A 23,662-nucleotide genomic window follows, 5' to 3' on the forward strand; every position below is an offset into this window, starting at 1 on the left:
TACTGTCATATAAAGACACCACAAGACATTCACATTTAAGAAGATACAATCAAAGACTTTTGACTTTTTTTAACAAACAGATGAATCTATTATCAAATTAATTAGTGATTAATTTATTGGCTGACAACTAATTGATGAATTAATCAATCACTGCAACTTCAAAGTCAAATGGTCTTCATAGCCCAGCATTGCTCCTGGGGTTTCCCTCCAGGTTAACAACGTTAGCTTTTAGCACTGTTGCTGTTTTTAGTGCCGTTTATGGAGACAGCACCGTTAGCTGCTGGCTGCTATCTCAGCCACCTCCATGTTGACAACAGTGTGCATACAATCCACCGTCACATACAGCTTCTTTAACATCAACATGCTAGCATTATTACTGCACTGCACTGTGAGTGATGAAAGCAGTCAGCTGTGTCTGAAATCACTTCCTTGTTTAATCAGTCACTACTCCCTGTTTAATAAACGCTCAATAATTTGCTGATTAATGAGCAGTATATTGAGATTCATCACTGACAGCTGTTGAGTCGCTTAGTGTTAAAGCATTGCATTGTGGGACATTATAGTGGATACATTTTCACACTCAGAATTTGGACACTCAAATAAAGTGCATGCAGTGCACTATATAGTAAATACAGCGTGTTTTCGGACACAGTAATTGATTATAACGAGGCTGGTGTATTAATTTATCTAGTTTTAGTGTCTTTTTTTAATATTGTTTTCCCCAAAAGGCTCACATGTGAATGACAGTAATATGTTTGCATAATTGTTTTGTGATAAATATTTGTGAGATTGCGAGTCACTGTTGTATTGTAATAATGTGCCCTTGTTACTTTTCTGCTCCGTGCAGCGAACCAGACAGGCTTGATCAGTCACGATAAAGCATCTGCTGCCTGGAAAAATAAGGCATAAATAAAAACCAGATGAGAGCAGTTACAAAAGAACCTTATGTTACCAAAAGCAGAAAAGACAGCAGATATAAATTTGTTGTCTGCTATGACAAAGTACAGCGCAGCTTCAGAGCGCTCTGCTTTCAGTTGGGATCAAGGTAGCACTTTGTTTCGAGAAAAAAAATGCAATCAAGTGTGTCTGTTTTCATTACAGGAGAAAGTGTTGCTTTGTCAAACTTCAGCAGTTCTTAAGAGCCACGCCACAGTTCAAAAACAGTACAGCAGGAGAAGAGTAAGTGGATGTGCAGATCTGTTTTCTCCACGTACTAAATGCAGTTTACTGTCTGTCAAGATAATGTGACATGAGGCAGTTTTTAAAACGTTTTTATAAATACAATAATACAGTTCTGTAGGGATACTACACACACAAAGACACATACTGTTATGCTATACTTGTGAGGACATTAAATGTAGCACTGAGGAGCAGGGGCGGAGCCAGACATTGTAAAAAGGGTCCATAGGGTATGCTCATTTACATTAACAGCTGTATACATACTATTTTTCAAGCAATTTAAGATAATAGAAAGCTGTAAAACTTACATTGTTTGGGAAAAACATGATCATTGCCAAGGAAAAAAATAAAATCCTGCAGAGCCTACATCCTATTTTGTATCTAATTGTTCTCCAACTGTTTTCATCATTCTGAAACCATAACACAACAAAAAATTGAAGATGACTAATTTTCACTCTTTCCACTCCCAGCTGACAAATCTGCTCCATTTGAATCCATGCCATAATAATCTGGGCTGCTTTAATTGCAGGATCCCAAACAAAAGTAAATGTGGTCTTCAATACGTTGAATTAAACATTAAGCCAAGAGAAGAACATTTACTTAATTATCTTCAGGTAACAGCATAGTTAGATAAACAACTAGGCATTTATTATTATATGTATAACACAAGGTTGAAGATATTTTTAATAAGTACGAATTCACAACAGCTGCGACCGTGTACACACAAGCGTCCCCCCATGGCCCCACCCCTTAATCGCCAAAGCCCTGACCTCCTGTGGCCGCCAAAGGGTGGGGAAATTTGTGTGGACCGACCAACTGACTAACTGAACAAGCTAAACAGTTGCTGTTCGCAGTGAAGCCAAAATATCCCACATATGGCTGCTGACATCTTTTGCTGGTGACATCACATGGAGACAGAGTCTGCGCAGTAGCAATCTCTGGGGTAACAAGATCCTGCCCATACACTTCTCCAACCAATCATAGGCAGCACCATTGATTGTGAGCACACCACTTGGCACACACAGCTGTTGATCATGAGGCTGAACGCCCTTTTTATGGCATCAAATAACACAACTCAGTCTCAGTCCAAAGTCGTCAAATCCGAGTGCTTGGGCAGTGACTTGTGGTGTCAGACACTGACGACTAAAGCTGTCCTTGAACGTTGGCATGATACGCGGCCGGTTGCCGTTATAGTTTAACAGCGCTTGGGGGCATCAGAGGGAAATGGAGCAGGACAAGTATGAAAGTTAAGGCGGCTAAATCCCAGTCTGGCGTGTAGGAATGATGGTGGATGGGTCCAGCAAACATGGACTTTCACCCAAGAGAGTGATGTTCGTGTCCCATAAGATTATAAAGCCAAAGCCTGTTTTTTTCCCTAAACCTTACCACGTCTTTTTGTTGCCAAAACTCAACCACGTGCACTAGTTGTTTGATAAAACCCCCCAAAAAACATCAATTTGCGTTGTTGTACTGATGTAGTGCTTTTATTTTGAAAGGGACTGTACGTAAACAGTAAATTTCCTGTGAAAACAAAAGAACTACCTAAAATAATAGAAACTATCTTTTGGAAAAGTGAATTTGACTTGACTTACTTTTGGCCTATGTCCCATTCGCTAACATGGAGGGGACGGTTTATGACCTATACTGCAGCCAGCCACCAGGGGGCGATAGAGATGTTTTGGCCTCACTTATGGGGCGCTGTCATGGTGTCAAACTTTATATACAGTCTGTAAGGCAGGTTTCTCTCTCATGCCTTACCTATAAACTTACTGAATTAACTTCTCTGTGTAACATGATCCAACTTAACGTCAGAAAAAGAACGTAACTGAACATCGATAACAATCTTAAATATATCACTCCGCCAAACGTAACGCCAAATTTAACATAACACAAACAAAGAAAAACAAGACAATGTATTGAATACGTCGTCATGAAAATGAATCTCATCTTACACAGTCTAGTTACAGCTGAAACCTAAAACGTTCAAGGCTTTTAAGGAAGTTTTCGAGGCCGGAGCCCCAGACTCCAGCCCCCCACCCCCGGTCCGCCTCTGCTGAGGAGCTGTTAATCACATTTCTACAAGTTAATGGAGGGGCTATTAACACAGCTACTGCTGACTAACACCTTTCTAACCTAATAATAATTTAAGATTTTAAGTTTCCCATGCCTTTGACAGAATGTCAAATAAAGATGTGAAAAATTTAGCCTGAGTTTCTGGCTAAATTTCATAAATTGTGTAACCAACACAAAAAGATTGCAGATGAAAACTGACTGGATGTTTAATATCTAAGACTTACCAAACATAAACTTTCTGTGATCAATGGTCAAAAAGGGCATCATAAAGAAAAGCAAACCAGTAACAATGAAAGCATCTCTGAAAAGGACGGAGATGATCAAACCTGCACAGGAAGCAGAGAAGAAAAGACCGTGTTCAGTCACTGTTTGTTGGAAAATATGAGAGCTTTTAGTGCTGTCAACCTGCATCCTCTTCATGAAAGTTGATGCAGCGGTCGTCGCAGAACCATGACCTTATACTCCCCCTTTTCTCTCACTACCTGCCTCAGAAACACATCCTGCACAACTCAGCTTCCACACACACACACACAAAGACCTGCCAAACAAGAGCTGATCGATCTTTCTTTGGACATTGAACATATTCAGTCAGCGCGGCTGCCTTGTGGAAACAGGCAGTTTCCCCTACAGCAGATGGGATAATGAGCAGGAGCGTGTCAGCTGACGGTGCTTTAAGCCGTGGTTTCATCAGTCAAAGGTACACAGCCAGGCAATTCAGTGCTTACACAAACAAAAGTGCTCCTCACTTGAGCTGTATTTCTGTTCTCTGTGTGCAGGATGCAGCCAGGTGAATACAATACAGTCCAGCTGGCAGGGTCTAACCACAGTAAGGTCACAATACCGGCAGCAACTTTAATACACATTACAAAGTGCTTTACAGCACAAAGCAAAGATCGAGACGATGTATAGATCAGACGATGAGTCAGCAGATGCATAAAAACATGTACATAATGACATAATATAAAGTTAAGAAGATCAGGAAAAAGACAAAGTGAAGATTAGATTATTTATATAAATTTCATATTTTAGACTCTATTTTAACCATTTAAAACCTGGAGCAACATCACTTTTCTTGTGCTGCTTTTCTGACACCTTTTGCAAGTATTTAAACCTTTAAACCCTGAGAAAATTGTTGCTCACGGTTTAAAGGTTTCTTTCAAAACATGGGGAAAAAAGCAATGAGCAACTTGGTAAGAAATGTCTAACAAATTGCAAAAAAAAAAAAATAGATTCAGAAAATGATATCTTAAAAAAAAACGGGAAAAAAGAAAAAAGCTAGAGAGGAATATAATCAATATTATTACATTTTTAAATTATACTACTGAATTTTTAAAACAAATGTAAACAACTTTTTCAAGGTCATTTACTTGTTTCTTTTTAACTCCTTTTTTTCTGATTTTCTTGTTTTTAATTTTCTCTTTTTACTAATTTCTTGCAAATTTTTTGGGTCATTTCCTCCTTTGTTGCTAATTACGCTCTTCCCATGTTTTTGAAAGAAATCAAGCCAATTTGCTCAGGCTTTAAAGGGTTAAAATTGTATCACAGTGACATTGAAAACATGCTGATGTTACTGCCACAAAGCAAGATTGGAGGTTTAGTGAGATATGTTGAGTCTAAAGCACTGCACCAGTTTTTGTTGTGAGTTTCATCTTGACATCGACTAAAAAACACCTTTCACTAATCAACTCCTTTGGAAACAGCATCACTCTACAGTCAATCTGTGTGCAATACGGATTCTTAGCTCAGCTCATATTTTGTATATGCAGATTTGTGGAGCTATAACATTCCATAGTTATGCTACTGAATAAAGCCATGCAGTTACAGTACATCAAACCATGGCCATGAGGACTCAGATGCGCTGAGATGGCGATGCAGAAAATAGGAGCATGAATATATTTTAGTTTTATCTGCAAGGTCGTCCATACTTTCACTGAACCACTGAACGTTTGTGTTCTCTGGTCCATTTCCTCATACTGGTCTAAAAAAGATTTCTATAAATTACATTCAATAGCATATTCTATTAGTTCACTGTATTAATAATCTAGTTGACCTTTACCTGCATATGAAATGCTCTGTAATTCATTCAGATGATAAGGTTACCACTTTGAATTGTGTTTTATGCTTGGCCCTGGTTTTCTGAAATCCGTTTTATGCTGCTGGTGCCATACGTTAAATTGGGTTCAAATGTAATATCCCATCACGCCACCAGGTGGTGTATGCCACTGGCTGAGGAAGGCAAATAAAGATTAAGGGCCCTTCCCAATCCCCCCCCCCCCCCCCCCAGCCCTACCCCTTGGCCCTACCCCTAGATTTGAGCGTTCCCGCGAGGGGTAGGGGTGTCCCAATTCCTTTTTGCGTGTTGGGGTAGGGGGCATAACGAGGGGTAGTGGATATGAAACTAGCCCTTCGGAGCGAGGGATTTCAGATGCTGACTTGCCTGCGAGGGGTACACGTTGCCATGGCTACCACCGAGCAAGAGACGGGGAAAAAAGTTTTTATTGCTATTCACGATGTCTAGATTGGAGCTGACCAAAAGCTAGCCAGCTAGCTAACATTACTGTCATCAGGTTGCTTGTTAGCTAGCTAGCTAGCTCGCACTATCTGGCGTCTGTCATCTGTCCTGTTCTGCAAAATTGTCGGATTGTTCAAATTACGATAACATGCCAGCTAGTATAACAATGCCACCTCGTAATGTAGATGGCTCGCGGATTCCTGTTTAAAATAGTTACGTATGCGTGAATGTAACGGATCCATGTCATTGGTCCGACAGCCCATTGGTCCGACATCCCATTAGTCCGAAGGTCCGGGGTGCTGAACAGCTCCTGGCGGGCGTATTTCTACCTTGATGGTGCACCGCAACTGGCTCTGGGTCAGCGTGGAAAGGCTTGAGGTGAAGCAGGCTCACGGCTTATGTGTTTGTCACTTTCTTTATCATTTTAACCCACACCATGATCTTTTCCTGACCCTAACCAAGTGGTTTTTGTGTCTAAATCTAACCAGACCTTAACCCTTACCTGCATCATGATGATTTTGAAACAACGGGACTTCGGAACAATGGATTTAATATGGTCGGAACAATGGGATGTCGGACCAATGGGCAGTTCCCGAATGTAACCGACGCGATGACGTAGTGAGTGGTGTCCCAAATCCTAGGGAAAGATTTCAACCCCTACCCCTCGTTGCTTCATTTTGAGGGCTAATGGGCTAAGGGGTAGTGGTCAAGGGGGGTATTTGGATTGGGCCTTAAACTCATGCCTGTAAACACAGGTGTCACTGATTGAAGGAGGCTCGGACAAAGATTTGTGCACCTGCATTTGTTTTATCTCTTTGTTGAAACTTATCGAAAGTTACGGACATTCCAGACACTGATGAGAATAATAATAAAAAAAGTATGATGTGTAAAGTATTGGTAAAGACTGGGAATCATCTAATCGAGGTACACGTACATGTACAAGTAGGACTGGTATTTTACAGCTAATAGAACTAAGGTTAGAAAATTGATCAGTCTATTGGGCTCAGTAAAATTCACTGTACTTTAATTTGGCCAAAAACTGAAATGATTTCCATGTATCTTTGATTATGAGACAGTGTCAGTTTACACCAGTGCAGTTCTTGGTTATAACATTTAAATCTGCTGCATCAATGCAATGCTGTAAATGGGGAGTGCGTGGAGAGAGTGCATTCATTAAAATTTCTCTGTATCCCGGACTCTTTCTCATGGTCAACTGACACCACGGCAGTTGTCAAAAAGGCACAGCAGCGCCTGCACTTCCTGAGGATACTGCTAGTGTCAAGGGAGAGCATCCACCCATATTGTATTTCTGTGTGGTTTGCTGGGTGTTCTGTTGCAGACAAAAAGTCACTGGTTGCCCTCTCCCATCTCTGTCACTCACTGCAAACAGCCACACTCTCTCAAGAGCCAATAACATCATGAAGGACAGTACACATCCCGGCCACCGCCTGTTCAAACTGTTACCCTCTGGTAGTTGTTATAGGTCCATCAAATCCAGAACCACCAGATTCACAAATAGCTTCTTCCCACATGCAATAACTTCACTAAACAAACAAATTCAGTCCACTCATTGCCACCTCTTGCACATCAACACCTGCACTTTATTTCATTATTGCTCTTTTAATTTGTATTTATTTATTGTATTTATTGTATGCATCATGGTGGAGTAACGCTCCAAATTCCAATAAAGGCATTCAATTCAATCAAATTTAAAGTTTAAGAGCTGGATCTCCACATTTTTACAAGTCATTATGAGGGTTACATAGATGTCTGTACCAAAGTTCATGGCAGTCTATCTAATTATTGAGATATTTCAGTACCAACCAAAGTGGTGGACTGAGAATCTTGCCGCTAGCATAACTAAAAGCACTAATATTAACTTTCAAGGGCTCCCCCCTTATGGTCGACCAAACGTTAGTCGACCAGGGAGGACATTAGTCGGCAAGATTTCATTTGTCGCTTAGTTGCGGGAAAAGACACAAACAAACAAACAAACAAACAAACAAACGTGTAACTCTCTTAGGAGGTCCATGACTGGACCATGTGGGAATTTAATTTGAAAGGACAGACACAGGAAGTGTCCACGCTCAGCAGTCAGACAGGAGTCAGGTTAATTTCCAGGGCTGGTACCTGCGGTTATTCCACAGGCTAGTTAATAACATGCCGGGCAGGAAATCCAAAGTGTGGGATCATTTTGAGAAGGTGAAGGATGAACCCAAGGTTATATGTAAACTCATCTTCATTGGTCGACTACAAACATGACGTATCATCTGAAACATGGAAGTAGCTACATGCCCATTAGCCCACAGCGTCATTAACAGGCGGCTCGCTCAGTGTGTGACGTGCACTTGTAGATAAAATATAGGCCTATATTAATGAAGGTTCATTAGTGCTATTGGTCAACCGTAGGCAGCCCTATAGTTTTCACACATCACACTTAAATAGCTCTTATATACGCAGGTCAAACTCATTCGCTAAAGATGCATTATGTGATACATGCAAATGTGGCTGTGCATGTATATATGTGATTGTGTATTCTTTTAATTGTGTGCGGTTTCACTCACCAGTAGTGTGTATGTAGTACAAATTATGTGTGTGCTTTTACTACTATGTGTGTGTGAATTTAAGTTTGAATTATAGCCTGTGTGGCCTCTCATAGTTTAATGCTGACGGGCATTAAAATGTGCGAGCAGATGTATTACAGTGACTGAGTGCAGAATCGTACGTGACTCCGCTCCTCACAGATCCACTGAAGCCTCTGCTGCTCAGAGGTTTAATTGGATATATGCAAATCCAGGCAAACTTTAAGGGAAGAGTAAAGGGATTAAAGTGCATTAAGGAGCCGGGAGTGTGCAAATGGGAGTACACACACATACTGTAACACATGAGCACACACACATTTACAGTACAGCATGCATACACAAGCAGGCACAAACAACTCTATCTCTCGTTCTCTCTTTATCTCCTTCACAGAAGCACATGCACACAAGATTAAAAGATAAGGCTGGCATTATTTTATCCTTTTTTATCATTATCAACAAATCCCAGGAAAAGACCACAGCAAGCAATGAAATGTATCAACTAACAAGTACTGTCTGTGCAGCCTAATGCAGCCCATGCCTGCATGATTTACAGCTCTACTGTCACCAAAAACTGTTAAAAACACATAAAAGAGCCATACCGTTACATAACGGCGACATCTCGCTTTACTGTGATGAACATGGCAAATGTAGTTCATCCCTTTCAGCAGCATAAACACATCCATGAGTGTGCTTAGTGAAGTCTACGAGGCACAGCCGCTCTTCAAATACTGGAAATGCAATTACAGAGCTGTTTCAGAATAAATCACACTGGCTGGTCCATCGTAATGAAGGATTATGTCACTGTGTGCAACTTTATGTTTCTAAATGTGTTTTTAACAAGTTTTGGACGACACTGAAGTTGGCACAGAGGCGTGAGCTGTATCAGGCTCTGGATACACAGGCAGGAATTGTCAGTAGGATAAATTTATCTTTTATTTTTCATCCAAACACAGTATGAAAGTGGGCTCTAAACACAGCCCAGATGCCAGAAGGAAATGTTGGCACTGTACATTTCTGCAAACCATGAATATATTACATTTGTACATTTCATATGTTGGAGAAGAAAACTTTGGACAGGTCACCAGACTATCACAGGGCTGACACATAGAGACAGACAATCATTCACACTCACATTCACACCTCAGGTTGCTCAGGTAGTCCAGTTTGTCCAGTTTTCTGTGTCTCCCTGCACAGTCTCAAGAGCATGGAGGAGATACCAGGAGATCAGTAGTTAGACGAGGAGAGCTGGACAGGGCCATAGAAAGGCATCAACCCAGCAGCAGGACCAGTATCTGCTCCTTTGTGTAAGGAGGAGGAGGAGGAGCACTGCCAGAGCCTTACAAAATGACCTCCAGCAGGCTACTCGTGTGCATGTTTCTGACCAAACTGTCAGAAACAGACTCCATGAGGGTGGCATGAGGGCCTGACGCCCTCTAGTGGGACCTGTGCTCACAGCCCAGCACTGTGCAGCTCGATTGGCATTTGCCAGAGAACACCAGAATTGGCAGGTCAGCCATTGGTGCCCCGTTATCTTTTTTTAAGTAGTGTATATTAGTTGACTTTGTCATTAGGAGATGGACAGGGCGGTGGGTGATAAGACGTCTACCAAGCTACGGATCACTGCTGTTTGAAACAAAAAATGACACCAGTCGTTTTTTGGAGACCCCCTTCGAGGTGTTTGCACCAGTGTTCGTAGCACTGAACCTAGGTGTTTTTTTCCAGCACACTGTAGTGTTTCTCACCCGCCTTTGAGACAGCGAACCTGGGTGTGTTTCACCCACTTGTCCCCGCTTTTCCACCAGCTTTTTTGCCATCAAACGTGGGTGTTTTAAGCCAAAATATAATATTTTCCTAACCATAACCAAGTGGTTTGTGTGCCTAAATATAACCCCACCCTCACAACAGCATTGTTTAGAAATGTAAAGTTTCAAAGTATCCAGTACAAAATAACAAATCAACATATCTGTGGTTTGCAGAAGCGTTAATTGGATTGCTACAGAAAACAAATGTGTGTTTTAATGACCTGCTCAGACTTCAGAGAGGAGAAATAAGTTGTGAGGGAAGGATTCCTAAAGAAAAAGACTTCAAAAAGAAGAACAAAGGTGCAAGACTTGCACAAATTTCCTGACACCACTTGACAACCACCATCGGGCACAATTTCTCTGTTTCACAGCTAGCCACTGGCACCATGGCAACTCTCCAGTGTGGGGGAAAGGGAGAGCGCCCGAGAGACAAAAGAGTGTTAGAGACTCCATAGTCACACTGCATTGCTTCTTAAAGGAAGGGTGCATATGTCCAACAGTGAGGGGAATTGGCTGTGGCAGATATCCAGGCCCATATGAGGAGCTGAGGCTGTGGGCAAGGGGTTTACTGAATGCTGCAGGACTCCCAGTGTGAAGGGAATGACATGGGCAGAGAGGAAAGTCGATGTGCCACTGTGTGTGAAAGCCGGCCTGCCAGAGGGAACAGAGGCTGGCATGCTAATCGACCACTTGAGACTCCAGAAAAACAGGAGGAGAGGAAAACTCAGATGTTGATGCTGTTGTGATCAGATACAGCTGATGTCCCACTTTGATGTGCAGGATCTGGCTCAAAATTCATGTTCAAACAGCATGTGAAAATGGTCACTATCACAGCACACAGGCATCAAGAGTTACCAGAGGAATTTATCTGCATTCATGAGTAAAAACATCAGTAATACATACATCTAGGTTCTGTTCTGATTCTAAACCTCTTTTTTTATTAAGAGGGAGTGAAGTGCAAAATCAGCAGCTCATTTGTGTTCTCTCCCCATTTTTCTCTTCACCTACTCTGGAAGCACTTTCTGAGCTGTCAAGATCACAAGAGGATCTCATTTTCTTAAACTGAGATAAACAAAGTCCTTATGCTGCAGAAAGTATAACAATTTCATGTGTGTAGGGAATCTGTATTAAAAATACTGAGCCTTACTGTCATATTTGGGACAGAAAAAAATGTTCCTTTTGCTCCTTGTTGTGCTCCTAATGGCATTTGTTATTTGCCGAGGAGTCTCTAACGCAGCTGTAAATCACGCCAGTCACTGCTAATATGCGGTCAAACTGTCAAACTAAGCAGCGATGATCAAATATGAAGCAAGACTCTGCTACTGCATTGACTATTTCTCACCTCAGATGTTTTCAGAAACATATTTGACAGCGATGATCAAATATGAAGCAAGACTCTGCTACTGCATTGACTATTTCTCACCTCAGATGTTTTCAGAAACATATTTGAGTGTACTGTTTAGCTGTAAAGTGAGAAAGTTTGTGAAAACAGTCGAGTCACAACTAGGCAACAGCCACTGGCCGGAGCAAACTTTTTCATTTATAGATGCTATTCCTCAGTCAGCAGGGAAAGAAAAAGAAGAGTGTTGAGGCAAGAGAGACAAGGGACCCAACAAAAGAAAGACTGAGGACACTGATGCAGCTCAAAGAGATGACTGCCAGAGAGGAGGAGAAAGAGACAACAAAAGTATATAGCATTAAAGAGAAATTTCGGTTTATTTCAACCTGTCTCCTATCGTCCTAAATTTGTTTCAAGTGACTAGTGACATAAAAATAATAGTTAGCATGTTAGCCGTTAGCCTAGATACAGCCGGGGTGCATAGTAGCGTCAGACCTGTTAAAACGTAAGTGAACGGGCATCCTTCAAGCGCAAAGTTAGTCCACTAAACAAGCTTTTTTCCCACAAAGACAGCCTCGTATCGTTAGGATAAATGTCAGAGAACATATAGAAAATGACATGTAAACGTGTTGTCTTACCTTACCGGTGTGCTGCCATGTTTGTTTTACCATTAGTCTATAAATATTTCATAAAATAAATGAATGAACTTTTCAGGCTACAGTCCGGTTCTGCCTTCCAGCTGTTGCTGCTTGTTATCGCGAGATTTCAGGCACGGTATGAGATCGCTGCTTGTTCTCACAATATTTTGGCCGCACTTTGGAAAGCAGAGCTAAATGGTAAACAAACATGACAGCACACCGGTAAGGTAAGACAACACGTTTACATGTCATTTTCTATATGTTCTCTGACATTTATCATGAGGCAGTCTTTGTGGAAAAAAAGCTTGTTTAGTGGACTAACTTTGCACTTGAAGTATGCCCGTTCACTTACGTTTTAACAGGTCTGACGCTACTATGCGCCCCAGCTGTATCTACGCTAACGGCTAACATGCTAACTATTATTTTTATGTCACTAGTCACTTGAAACAAATTTAGGACGATAGGAGACAGGTTGAAATAAACCGAAATTTCCCTTTAAACTTCAACTAATAGCCCGGGCTATTATTGCCTTAAATCACTGAAATTAACAATCGAGCAATGGACAAGGAATGGACACATAATTTGAGGTAGCCAATAACCTGCTTATATGTATCTGAAGAACTTTTATTTAAAAAATTAACTTCTTGGCAACCAGACCAGGTGTTTAATTGAGACAGGGGTTTTAATTGTCAAAATGTGTAGCCATGTTTGGCTAGTAAAAGGGACAGGGCATTTAATTGGGACGAGGCCTGTAATTGAAGTTTTACAGAAGTTCAGAGAACCCCCCCAAAATGTGTATAAATAATTGTATAAATCCTCACCCAGCGGCAAATTTGTCAAATTCCACAAGCTCTCTTAGCTTTTTCAGTTAAATACATAAACAAAATAAACACAACATGTCAAGGAAGGTTATATTCTTATACATACTTTTCTTTTTAAACAAAGAAACTCAACCATACACCTTCTGAATTCAAGTTTTTCTCTTTCAGCTAACCAAGACTAATAACATTAGCCCAATTGCCTTGTTAACTCAATGTATACCACACTTATTTCAAACTCAACAGAAACAATTTAAAACCCCCAAAACTGTCTAAATTAGTCGTCTAGATTGTTAGTTCACTGTTCCAACAATCACCAACTCTGATTGGTCGAAATAAAACCTTAATTCACTGAATTAGATGTCAAAATAAGCTGTTTTCTCTGTGGTCTCTCTTTGCCGTTGCTGACCTACAACGTTATCCCCACCACCCAACTGCCTGTTCCACCACACTGACCTCTGGTGGTGCATGATGTGCATTACATACAATACATCTTGGTTACAGCATCTCTATTTAATGAAAAGATGGGCATCTCTATTTGAAAATCATACTGTCTGGATTTCTAAATACCCCGGTGTACTGTAATACCATGATAATTATCACCAAAGCCTACTTGTAGTCAGTATTAAAGAACATCACAAAATCACTGCACTGCTAACCTCAATTAGTCACCACACAACACTGTGCTGCAGACAAACCCCGATGACGTTATCTCACTGATGGCCTACACTGGCTATTTTTATCAATGCTGCTGTTTTTGCTTTTCATCTCAGAACATGAAAACAAAGGCACATCAATCAGAAGGCTGCAGGGCGAGAGAGCATCAGCACTTATGGAAAGGCACAACCTGAGACTGGCAGCATAATAAGGCTCTTTGTTGGAGCTTTGAGGGAAAAAGACAGCTTTGATTTCAAGTTTTATACACTTCAGAACGCCCTGCACATGCCTGTCATTACTTCCACTGCTCAGGCTGGAGTATTACAGACACGATTGACCCCTGGTTTGAAAAGAGTTGAATCATTTCTTGGGGTTACCGATCACACAATTTAGACACGTCTGTATGTTTGCAAGGCGAAAGAAGGTGAAATTACTTGGTGCATGTGTTAATGTGCTCTGTCAAGTGAAGGCCACGAAATGTATCTGATATAGAACCGCCATTGTTTCACACAGCAGCACTCAGATTATGTTCAACCAGGGCTTGAGATACAATAGTAAGTAAAAACAGTAAAATTATAGCAGCATGAGTAAGACAGAGAAGGCAGAGAGAGTGTGAGAACCATCTCTGCATCACAACTCTGCAGGGTGGCAGCGTGTGCGTACATTAGTTCCTCACTCTGCTGACAGATATCGCAAAACCTGACAAGCTGCAGCCTCCTCTGCCCCTACTTATTCTCACCCTCCTCTGTTTTCTCACACCATCCTCCCCCCATCCACTGCTCCTCAGGTGTTGAGACGCCATGCTCTGTCGCTGGCTAATTACCCGTGTCGCTCTGGGAGAGGATGAGAGTCCCAAGCGGAAGTGACAGCTGTCTTTGCCACTCTGCAAACCGCCATAGGGCTGTAAAGGCCCTCCCCTCAGTGTGAGACGAGCGCCCAGTGTTACTGACAGCGGTGATGTCACAGCCACCTCGGTCACAATAAACCCAGGACTGTTCTTCTTCTCTTGTTATTCTGCTACTAGCTCTCTCCCTTTACATGCATCTTTTTGTTCTCTTCATGGCCGAACTTCCTGTCAGCAAGTTTTTCAAGTCTACACTCCTACCATTTCTCTTTTTATATATAATGCTGTCAGTTTAAGACTGCACACAGAGAATGACTCAAACTCATATTACAGAAAATGGCTACATCTTAAAATGTGTATGTTTTAACATGAAGTCCATTTCAAAGTGAGATGTAAGTTGAAAACAAATAAGATTACCATTGTCTAAAAGATTATACAGTGGTTGATACTGCTGAATCAGACCTACAGTGAAACATGTGCCTTAGGATGTATGAGTAAATTAGAGAGTAGTGGTTTCAGTTTCATAGCCTATTATCATAGATTAACGAGGCTAAAGGCCTTTACATTTCGGGGGCGTGACTAATAAACAATTGATGTGAATTTGCAACAGTTGTAACACTATAAACTACCACACTACAAATAATTAGATTTGTGAGTGTGATGCGAATTTGCGACAACTATCCTACTGACCCAGAGGAGCAGCTGGCAGTCTGTCTGAGGCATGTTTTCGTATGACCTAAGCTCCTGTAAGCTATTTTATTGCATTTCCCTTTAGCTAAATATTGTGAGTGAATTTAAGTTGCCTCTGGTAAACAGTATGCAGTGTACAGTACATGTCTAGAGCTTTTACTGTGAAAGGAAAGAATAAAAAGACTGGATTTTGTATGCCTTGCCTCTGTCATGATGGAAAGGAGAAATAGTTTGCCATCTTGGTTTGAACTACGGAGACGCCATGTTTTTGTGTCATATTCCTCATTATTTCCTGTGCTATAGCTCAGAAATATTACAAAGCTTTTTTGCTGCATGGTATTCAAGTTTGGTGTGAAGTACTCATGATAAAAACATTCAGAAAAACAGTGATGTACAAATTAATTGCATGAAAAAAATGCTTAATGATGTGTAATAAGTTTAAGAGTCAACATCCATGTTTGTAGCTCTAATGAGCTGTACTTTAGCTTCAAGCTAAATGCTAATATGCTCACACTAATATTTATCTTTTTACCCTTAAAGTGTAGCAGGTTAACATCCTAGAATTTGCTAATTTGCACTAAATACTAAGTACAGCTGAGTCTGATAGGAATGTTCATTTTGGAGGTCTTTGTTCACAAACCACAGTGTTAAATGAATTCAAGCTTTGACCTGATGGCCCTTGATGTAAAGTCAGGGGATCACTAAAGTTTTTAAAATGCTTAAAGGGAAGCAAATATGTGTACCAAATGTCATGGTAACTAATCCAGTAGGTCTTTTGTCCTTCAACAGCAAATGCATGTGGTTACGTTTAGCCAATACACACAGGTTTAGGTTAAGGCAACAAAAACACGTGGTTGAGTTCAGGAAAAAAGAAAAGGGTTTGGCTTTGTGATCTTACGGGAAGCGAACCCAAACACAGCTTCCTGGGTGAAAGTCGGTGATTGCCAGGACTCATCCACCACCACTCCCACCCACCCTCCCCTACACAGACTTTCACTGCTTTAACTTTCATTGTTGTCCTACCTCGTTTTCCCCTGTCACTGCTGGGTGTAATTAAACAATAACGACAACCGACCGCGTATCATGCCAACGTGAAAGGACAGCTTTTTCCATTGATGTCTGACGCTGCAAGTCACTGCTCTACTGTTAGATTTCAACGACTTTGGAGTGAGACCAAGTTCGCTGAGAACCTTGAATGTCTGTACAAATATATGCATGGCTGCTACCCCAAAATTTGTTACATAGTGTGGACTGACCAGCTGACTGACACCAAAACAGCCAGTGACACTTTAGTGCAAGCCTTTAGGGGCCTCACAAGACATGAGCCTAAAAAATGTTTATATATTATTAATTTTAACATCATATTTGAACTGCCACCATGACCAATACAGCGTCAGGGGAGTCTGGGAAGTTTCCCGTACATAGATATGATGATCAGCATACTGTAGTGTAGAACAGAATATATCTAAATTTGTAATTCCTCAGGCAGTTAGAGGAGACCACAAGCTGGTAAGAAACCCCTTTGCTATTGTGGAGGAGGGTGGATGACTGTGTCCTGAGGTAGCGGGAAGAGAAGATGTGGTGCTGGAGACAACTGGAGGACAAGTGCTGATATGAGACAGGATGTCTGCAGGTTTTTAATTGAAATGACTGATCTCCCCGTGTTGCTGCTGTGCACTCAGGCCTACTTGGCTGATAACCTAGCTTTATCTTGACTGATTGTTGACATATTATCTGATAACGATGATTTTCATATTCTGTTTACTGATTAGGAGGGCTCTCCATTTACGATTTGTTGCTGTCCATTGATGGGAAGGTTCTGCATTACTGTTAGACCAAAAGGCAGAGCTGATGCCACAATGAAAAACAGTTCTGACTCTACCAGCAGCAACAGGTGAGTCATCAGTTATCAGGAAGACATGAGTCACTGTTTCTGGATAAAATGTGTCTGATTTACACGGACATGCAGTCTGATATGTCTGAATTTACTCTTTGTAAAACATTAAACCTTGTTAGGAAAAAAAATCTGTAAATGCAGCTGTATAGTAATCACAATCACAACCGCACTACCCCAAAATGGTCCCCTGTGAACATTTTGCAGCGTGTGGTAAGAGAAAAGACCGAACGTCTTTGTTCAGAGATGGCACCTCAGTGGAGCATCTGCAGGATCTTGTCGAGAAAAGAGTCTGGCTGAAGGGGGGGATGTGTGAGCATCGCCGATTTGTCTAAGCAGGACAGCAAAGGGAAGATGCCAGCCAAAGTGACTACTCAGTGAAACCACCAGAGAGCCCGAATGTTGCCAATTAGAGGCAATTATGTGATGCAAACCAACAGCTTGACTCCCGCCGAAACCAAGCTCCCGTTGTGGCTAATCTGTCTGTCGGCGAAAACGCTAAACATATCAACAATCCTGTCCACTTTAAGAACCACAGCAGGCCATTCAGCAATATTAAGCTCCTCTCCGAAGCCTGGGTGGGGAGAGTGAAGAGCAGGAAATGTAAATAGAGACAAGCCTGAGGGAATCTGTGGAAGCACAGCCCACATAACGATCTGTCAATTTGATAGCATGTGGGAGAGTAAGGGATGGAGAGAAATGTTGCCTTTTTCTATTCATTAATAGTCACAGAATGGGGATTTATGGATGTTCAGCATCTGCCATTAACTGGCCAATTTAAGACGGCCATAAAAGAGAGTGGGATGTGTACACTGGGTTGTGTTTGGTGGGGAGAGGGAATAGTATTATAATAGCCGAGCCTGATAAATCCACTTGGCTTCAATTTTGACCTTCCATTATATTTTCTCTTAGGCTGAACATTTAATTTCGTGATGAATAGGGACCAATATCAGCCCTAATGGAATAGCACTGCACTCTTATATAAAAGTACATATACTAATAAAATCTCTCGATAAAGTCTGGCCATGCTGTGGCATAAAAACCCATATGCACACATACACAGATATGGACTTTATTCATCCGCTGGAAAGTATTACCCGTAGCCTTGGCTGATGTCTCTTTGTGAGTATTGTGCAGTTCTTAAAACATTTCTGATGGTATATTCCCAATGGAGACAGACAGCAGTGATTCAATACACCGTGACACCAATTAGTGGGGTAAATAATGGCAAGGCGAGCTGAAGCTTTCCCACTGCGGCATCTTCCCCACCTCACTGATCTCCCGGGCCTGTTCTTATCAAAGCGGCTTTTCTTCACAGCCTGAAATTTAAGATCAAAGGGCAGCTCTAACTCATCAATGCCCTTACCTCTTCCCCACAGCAATGGATACAGTGCTCAATAACAAGCGCGCGCATTACCATCAGCCTGTCTGCTCCCGCTTCACACCACCCACTGGCAGAAAAGAATCGACAGCAAATCTCGTCTTGTACACAGTTATTTTCCTGGGCAGCCAGCGTGAAGCCGGAGCAGCTCTGCGAGATCACGGTGTCGAGGAAATGTCCATGGCAGAACTGGACCCGTCTGAACTCCTCTTATTGCACCTTGCCGGCGTGACAATCAATAGTCTTACATTTGTAGATGAAACCATATGGTCTGTCTGACTGGAAGGCACAGTGTGTATATATATGTATGTGTGTGTGTGTGTGTGTGTCTACTGGCATGAGCACTTCTGTTTGTGATGACGAGCGACAAGCCCGTTATCACTCTGTAGTCGGTGAGCTGCGGCAGGAAAGAGATGCACAAACTGTAGAGATGCTGTCAAGCCCTCGGGCTGAGACAGCACTCTGCAAGGGGGAGAGATAGCTTATCTGTGTGTGGCCAAAGGTGATCGAAAACAGTGTGTGGGCAGTGAAGCCACGATTGGGTTGCCGATCACTACTAGAGCGTGCAGCACAATGGACAATAAGGCATTTTCATTCAACAAATAAGCTAAAAAAGAATAAAACATTAAACAGCAGATGATTCCTGCCCCAAAGAATCTCACATTAAATTTGAATGAGAGACACAAAGCTGAGTGCTGTGCATTGACTGCGGCAGTTCTGCCTGTAGCTTTGAGAAAATAATAGGATCAGAGAGTCAGATCTACGCTTACCCGTGCAGCTCCTTGAGAGAAACCGACACCTTGAGGTTGTGTCCCAGCACATGGAGGGCTGTGAGGATGTCAGCCCATTGCACCATCTCACCCAGAGGACCCCCCTTCAGCACTTTGGGACTGAAGACATCCCCAGACTCCTCTGTCAGAAAGCCCACATGAACCAGAATCTGGAACACCAAAAGGAAAGCAGTTAAATCACAGCAAGAAATGAGTTTTGTTGATGCAGTGTTTGCGTTTTTGTTAAACCACTTCTGCACTGTTATTGTAAAGAGCAAGTCATTATTTCCATTACTTTTTTGTTTTCATATTCGGACACCCTCCACTCCTGCGTGGTGAATAACTGAGATTTTTGAGAGCAGTTCTCACAAATGCTTCAAAAGGATTCGCATATGAATAAATTCAGATATTTGGCATGGATCGATGGTGTCAAATTTTTAAATACAATCGAGCCTCTAATGAAAGAGAGAAAGCGGAGTGACAGCGTAGTCACACCAACGCAACTCGCAACGCAATACAATCAGCTGTGCACAGAGTTGAAATGAAAATTGACCTGCCGAGGGCTAATTGATATGCAGAATGATACACGAGCGCTTTAATTGCTGATGGGGAAGGATGGAATTTCCAGGCTGTTAAATATGTAATGAAATTAGAGGGTTTTTTAAACAGATGGCAGCATTTAATATTTTTACTCTCAATTACTTTTGTCTCAAAAAAACTTTCAATTATATTCTTCTACTAGAGCACACATTTATTCCGTTGCTTGTTAAGAGGTGTTTCCTCTTACAGTCGACATCAACATGAACTCCTTCAGCATCTGTCTGGACAGACACACCAGTCGTCACGCTGCCCTTAGTCTTCTAATTGGCAAACCGAAGACAGATGTGTTTCCAAATTTCCCCTGAACTATCCCTAAAATCTGTCCGTGAACAGAACTCAAGATTCATGTTTCACTTTATATCAAGATGGTTTAAGAAATGTCAATGAGGTTATGAGAAGTGTCAAGTTACATCAGCATCTAGACTTTCCCTGTGTCTAACTGGCTGGCCCAGGATGTATCTGACTGGGCTAAATTGGTTTTTAAATGGGTGCTTTTCAGACTTGAAGCTGGGGTAGGCAGAAACCTGGAAAGCAAAAGCAGGCCCCCCTCTTCCCTCTCCGTCCTAAGCCCCTCCCACCAGACAACTATGGGATATGCACACGCTTCATGCAGTAACAAAGTGTTTCAAAGTGTTGTGCGCAGCAAATTCATTCAACCCGGCGTTCTCTCTCTGTTAATCAGAGCACAAATGAGACGAGAATCAGCTAGCCACCCCACTGTTCCTCTGCCTTGCTCCCTGCCTGGGCAGCAGCTCCTCAAATGGACCTGCGGCTGGCAACTGTAGCGGCTCAAATTCAGCCAGCGCACCCCCTAGTGCCAGGTGTCACAGCAGGCTAGTGGCCAGAGGCAGCGCAGGATCTAAAAGCCTGTACACATGCATGTAACCGCCTGGAAACTGCTAGGTCAGGCGCTGGGCGCTCCTTTTGGGCCCTTTTTTTTGGGGCCATACACATGCTGCATTTCTTGTGCTCTCAAATTCATCGCATAGCATGTGACGAGGAACAACCAATCACAGCCGACATATATCTTTCCCTTCTTCCATAAATATCTGTCTGTGGTAAATATGGAAGAGTTGATCATTTTAGTGCAGGGCTGCTTGTTAAGGTTGCTTCGCAACTGCAGACACAACCTGCCGCTGCACTCTTGAAAACTGGCACAAAAAAGACACAAAAGTAACGCCTAAAGATGCGGCATGTGTACGGGCCCTTTGAGCCAGCTTTCAAGAGCACAGCAGTAGGCTGTGTCTCTGGATGCTAAGCAATTATAACAAGTACTGTATCAAAACCTGTTTACCTGAAATCCTGAGTGCAGAGCTGATCTTCTTCCAGGTGCTGTTTATAAATGTGTAGGTCTATCATCTGTGGGACAGATGAAAAGCTCTGGCAGCCCTGATCAGCTTTTCCATATTCATAACAGACTAATATTTACAGAAGAAGAGAGAGAAATCTGTCGGCTGTGATTGGTTGTTCCTCATCGCAAGACGTGGTGTGTGCTGCTGCGTTCCAGAGGTTGAACTCTGTTTATCTCGGGGCACAGCCGTTGTGCCCTGACAAGGAAGCACTGCTCTGGCGTATGAGCACGCCTGCCATGCGTCTACATTGAAAGCAATTAATTTGAGGGCGCAAAAAAGCATGTGTATGGCCCCTAACTTGTGTAATGGCAGTAACAGAAAGTTTGCTGATCCAGCAGGGGCTTGGAGCTGTTGTGTTTGTCTTAGCTGGGTTTGTTTTGCTGCGGCCACTGACTGGGGATCCATCTCTGGAGCCTCTGCCCACTCTCCTCCCAGTGAAGCAGTCTGTAGCAGCGAGGAGTGAGACGGAGAACATACAGTGATTTACGGCTCTATCTAACATTAGCTACATGAAGATAAACTTTGAGCTGCAGCTATGGGCTTTTGATTCCAGTTTGAAGAAGGCGAAACACTTTCTCTCCATCTCAAAAACACTTTGCTGATATTGACAGGTTTTATTTTGTTTATTGTTAGACTCTCTTTCAGACTCTTTTCAATAAGTCCATCTTCCTTTTGTTGGCTTGCCAACGCAGGAATAGAGAGCAACTTTCTCTGTGGGATTCTCCACCACTGAATCAGGCTTTCACCCAATGGACGTGCACACGTGTCTGCATTTGTAGAAGAGCCAATAGGAATGCTGTCTCTCTGAAATGACCTGTGATTGGCCAGAGCCTCCTGTCACAGATTAGACTTTCTAAAGTCTGAAAACAGAGCCAAGAGGAGGGACAGAAGTCTAGAGTTCTCTCGGTCCACTTACAGAATGCTCAAAGGTTATTATTGGATTTTTGCCCAATGACTCTAAAATGAAACTGAATTCGAAATGGCTCAATGCTAGCGTTTCTCAGTTCTTATATGATACCAGTTATGGAATTTACAGAGTAAAGACTGTGAGCAAACTCTAAGAAAACTAAAGTCCAAATGAAATCACATTCAGTCATCTCTTTCGCAGGTGTTTGACTGACAGCAACTGGAAGGCTGAAAACAACTCTAGTGTCGAAGTCTGTTTCCCCCCTCGAATAGTGTCTCACTCCTGTTAAAAATTTCCCTGTACTGGCACCAGCAGGGGAACCACAGGCAAAGTAAACAAACTTTCACTGTAGCTTAAGAGCCACAGGCAGACAGTATGTCATTAGCAGCGATACTGAGGAGTGGGGACGGTATCGGCATCTCAATGAACTGAGCAACATTTGCAGGTATGTTTACAGTACATGACGTTAGCAGTGCACATTTCCCCGGTGAATGTTTGTTCGTCATCGTGTTCAAGTCATTGTGCCTCACACGAATACCGATGATTCATAACTCAATCACATAGATACCGAGTAAGGAATATTAGAGAATGAAGGAGGAGATGAATATGGGTTGTTCACTCAAACACTGGAAGCGCAGTGCAGACTAAGAACAGCAGGATGGAACAGGAAGCAGAAAAAACAGAGACAGGTTGGCCAGAGATGGCCCATAAAACATTTCTCTGTTTCTGTTTTCTTAACAGCACTCTGTGTTTCAGCGATGGCAGCCAAGCCTGCTGCTTAATGGACAGTAACTATTACTGTCAAACACATCATTACAGTAAACAAAGCCCTCTCCCCAGTGGGGAAGAAGCAGGCATTTTGGAACAGTGAATTGTCATTAACAGAACGGGCTTTGATTTATCCAACTGCAAAACTGGCCGATGAAAGAAAGTGATGAAAAACAACACTGCATATACACACACACACGCACACACACACACACGCACACACGCTCGTACACACACACACCGCAGAATGCCAGGATACTGTCAGCTGGTTTACAAAAAGCAAAACACTACAAATTAATGTCTTTTATTCCTCGTGTTTCATTTAAGCTTTTAGAGAATTTAGCCACTTCTCAGCTTCAGAGGGATTTGTGGCGAGCTGTCCACATGTTCTAAATTAAACGATTTAGAGAAAATGAGATCTTCAGTCCTCAGCCTCTTCACTGTGATGTGAAAACTAATGACACTGTGCTTTATTAACGTGATACGCTTTACAGACAGGCATGTGGCGCAGATGTCAGAGCTGAATGAGGCTTCAGGCAAAACATGACATGCCTCAGGTAAGGTTGTGTTTTATATATATATACACATACATATATATGCAAAGATGCTCCTGAGACAGTTCAGCACATAATAGCAGGGTGTAAGACGCAGGCAGGAGCAGTGTACATAGGACGCCATAATCAAGTGGGCTGGAAGTCCCAAGGTCAGAATCGAAGACACCTCCTAAGGTGGTTGAAAATGACTGAGCTAAGATCTTGTGGGACTTCCTGATCCAGACTGACAAACTAGTGACGGCTAACCAACTGGTAACAGATGTAGCAATCCTGGGCGAAAGCAACATCAGGAAGAAGGAACG

General features: G+C 42.2%; 1 protein-coding gene across 2 annotated transcripts in view; it reads right to left on the reverse strand.

The window, feature by feature from the left end:
* Nucleotides 1-23,662, reverse strand: part of LOC125878966 (alpha-1,6-mannosylglycoprotein 6-beta-N-acetylglucosaminyltransferase B) — a 108,690-nt gene that overhangs the window by 41,680 nt on the left and 43,348 nt on the right. For both annotated transcript variants that reach the window (XM_049560513.1, XM_049560512.1), the window contains exon 8: nucleotides 19,180-19,349. In XM_049560513.1, the coding sequence (XP_049416470.1) occupies nucleotides 19,180-19,349 (170 nt within the window). The remainder of the gene's footprint in view (nucleotides 1-19,179; nucleotides 19,350-23,662) is intronic.

Source organism: Epinephelus fuscoguttatus, linkage group LG19 (genome assembly GCF_011397635.1).
Source record: "Epinephelus fuscoguttatus linkage group LG19, E.fuscoguttatus.final_Chr_v1".
NCBI lineage: Eukaryota > Metazoa > Chordata > Actinopteri > Perciformes > Serranidae > Epinephelus > Epinephelus fuscoguttatus.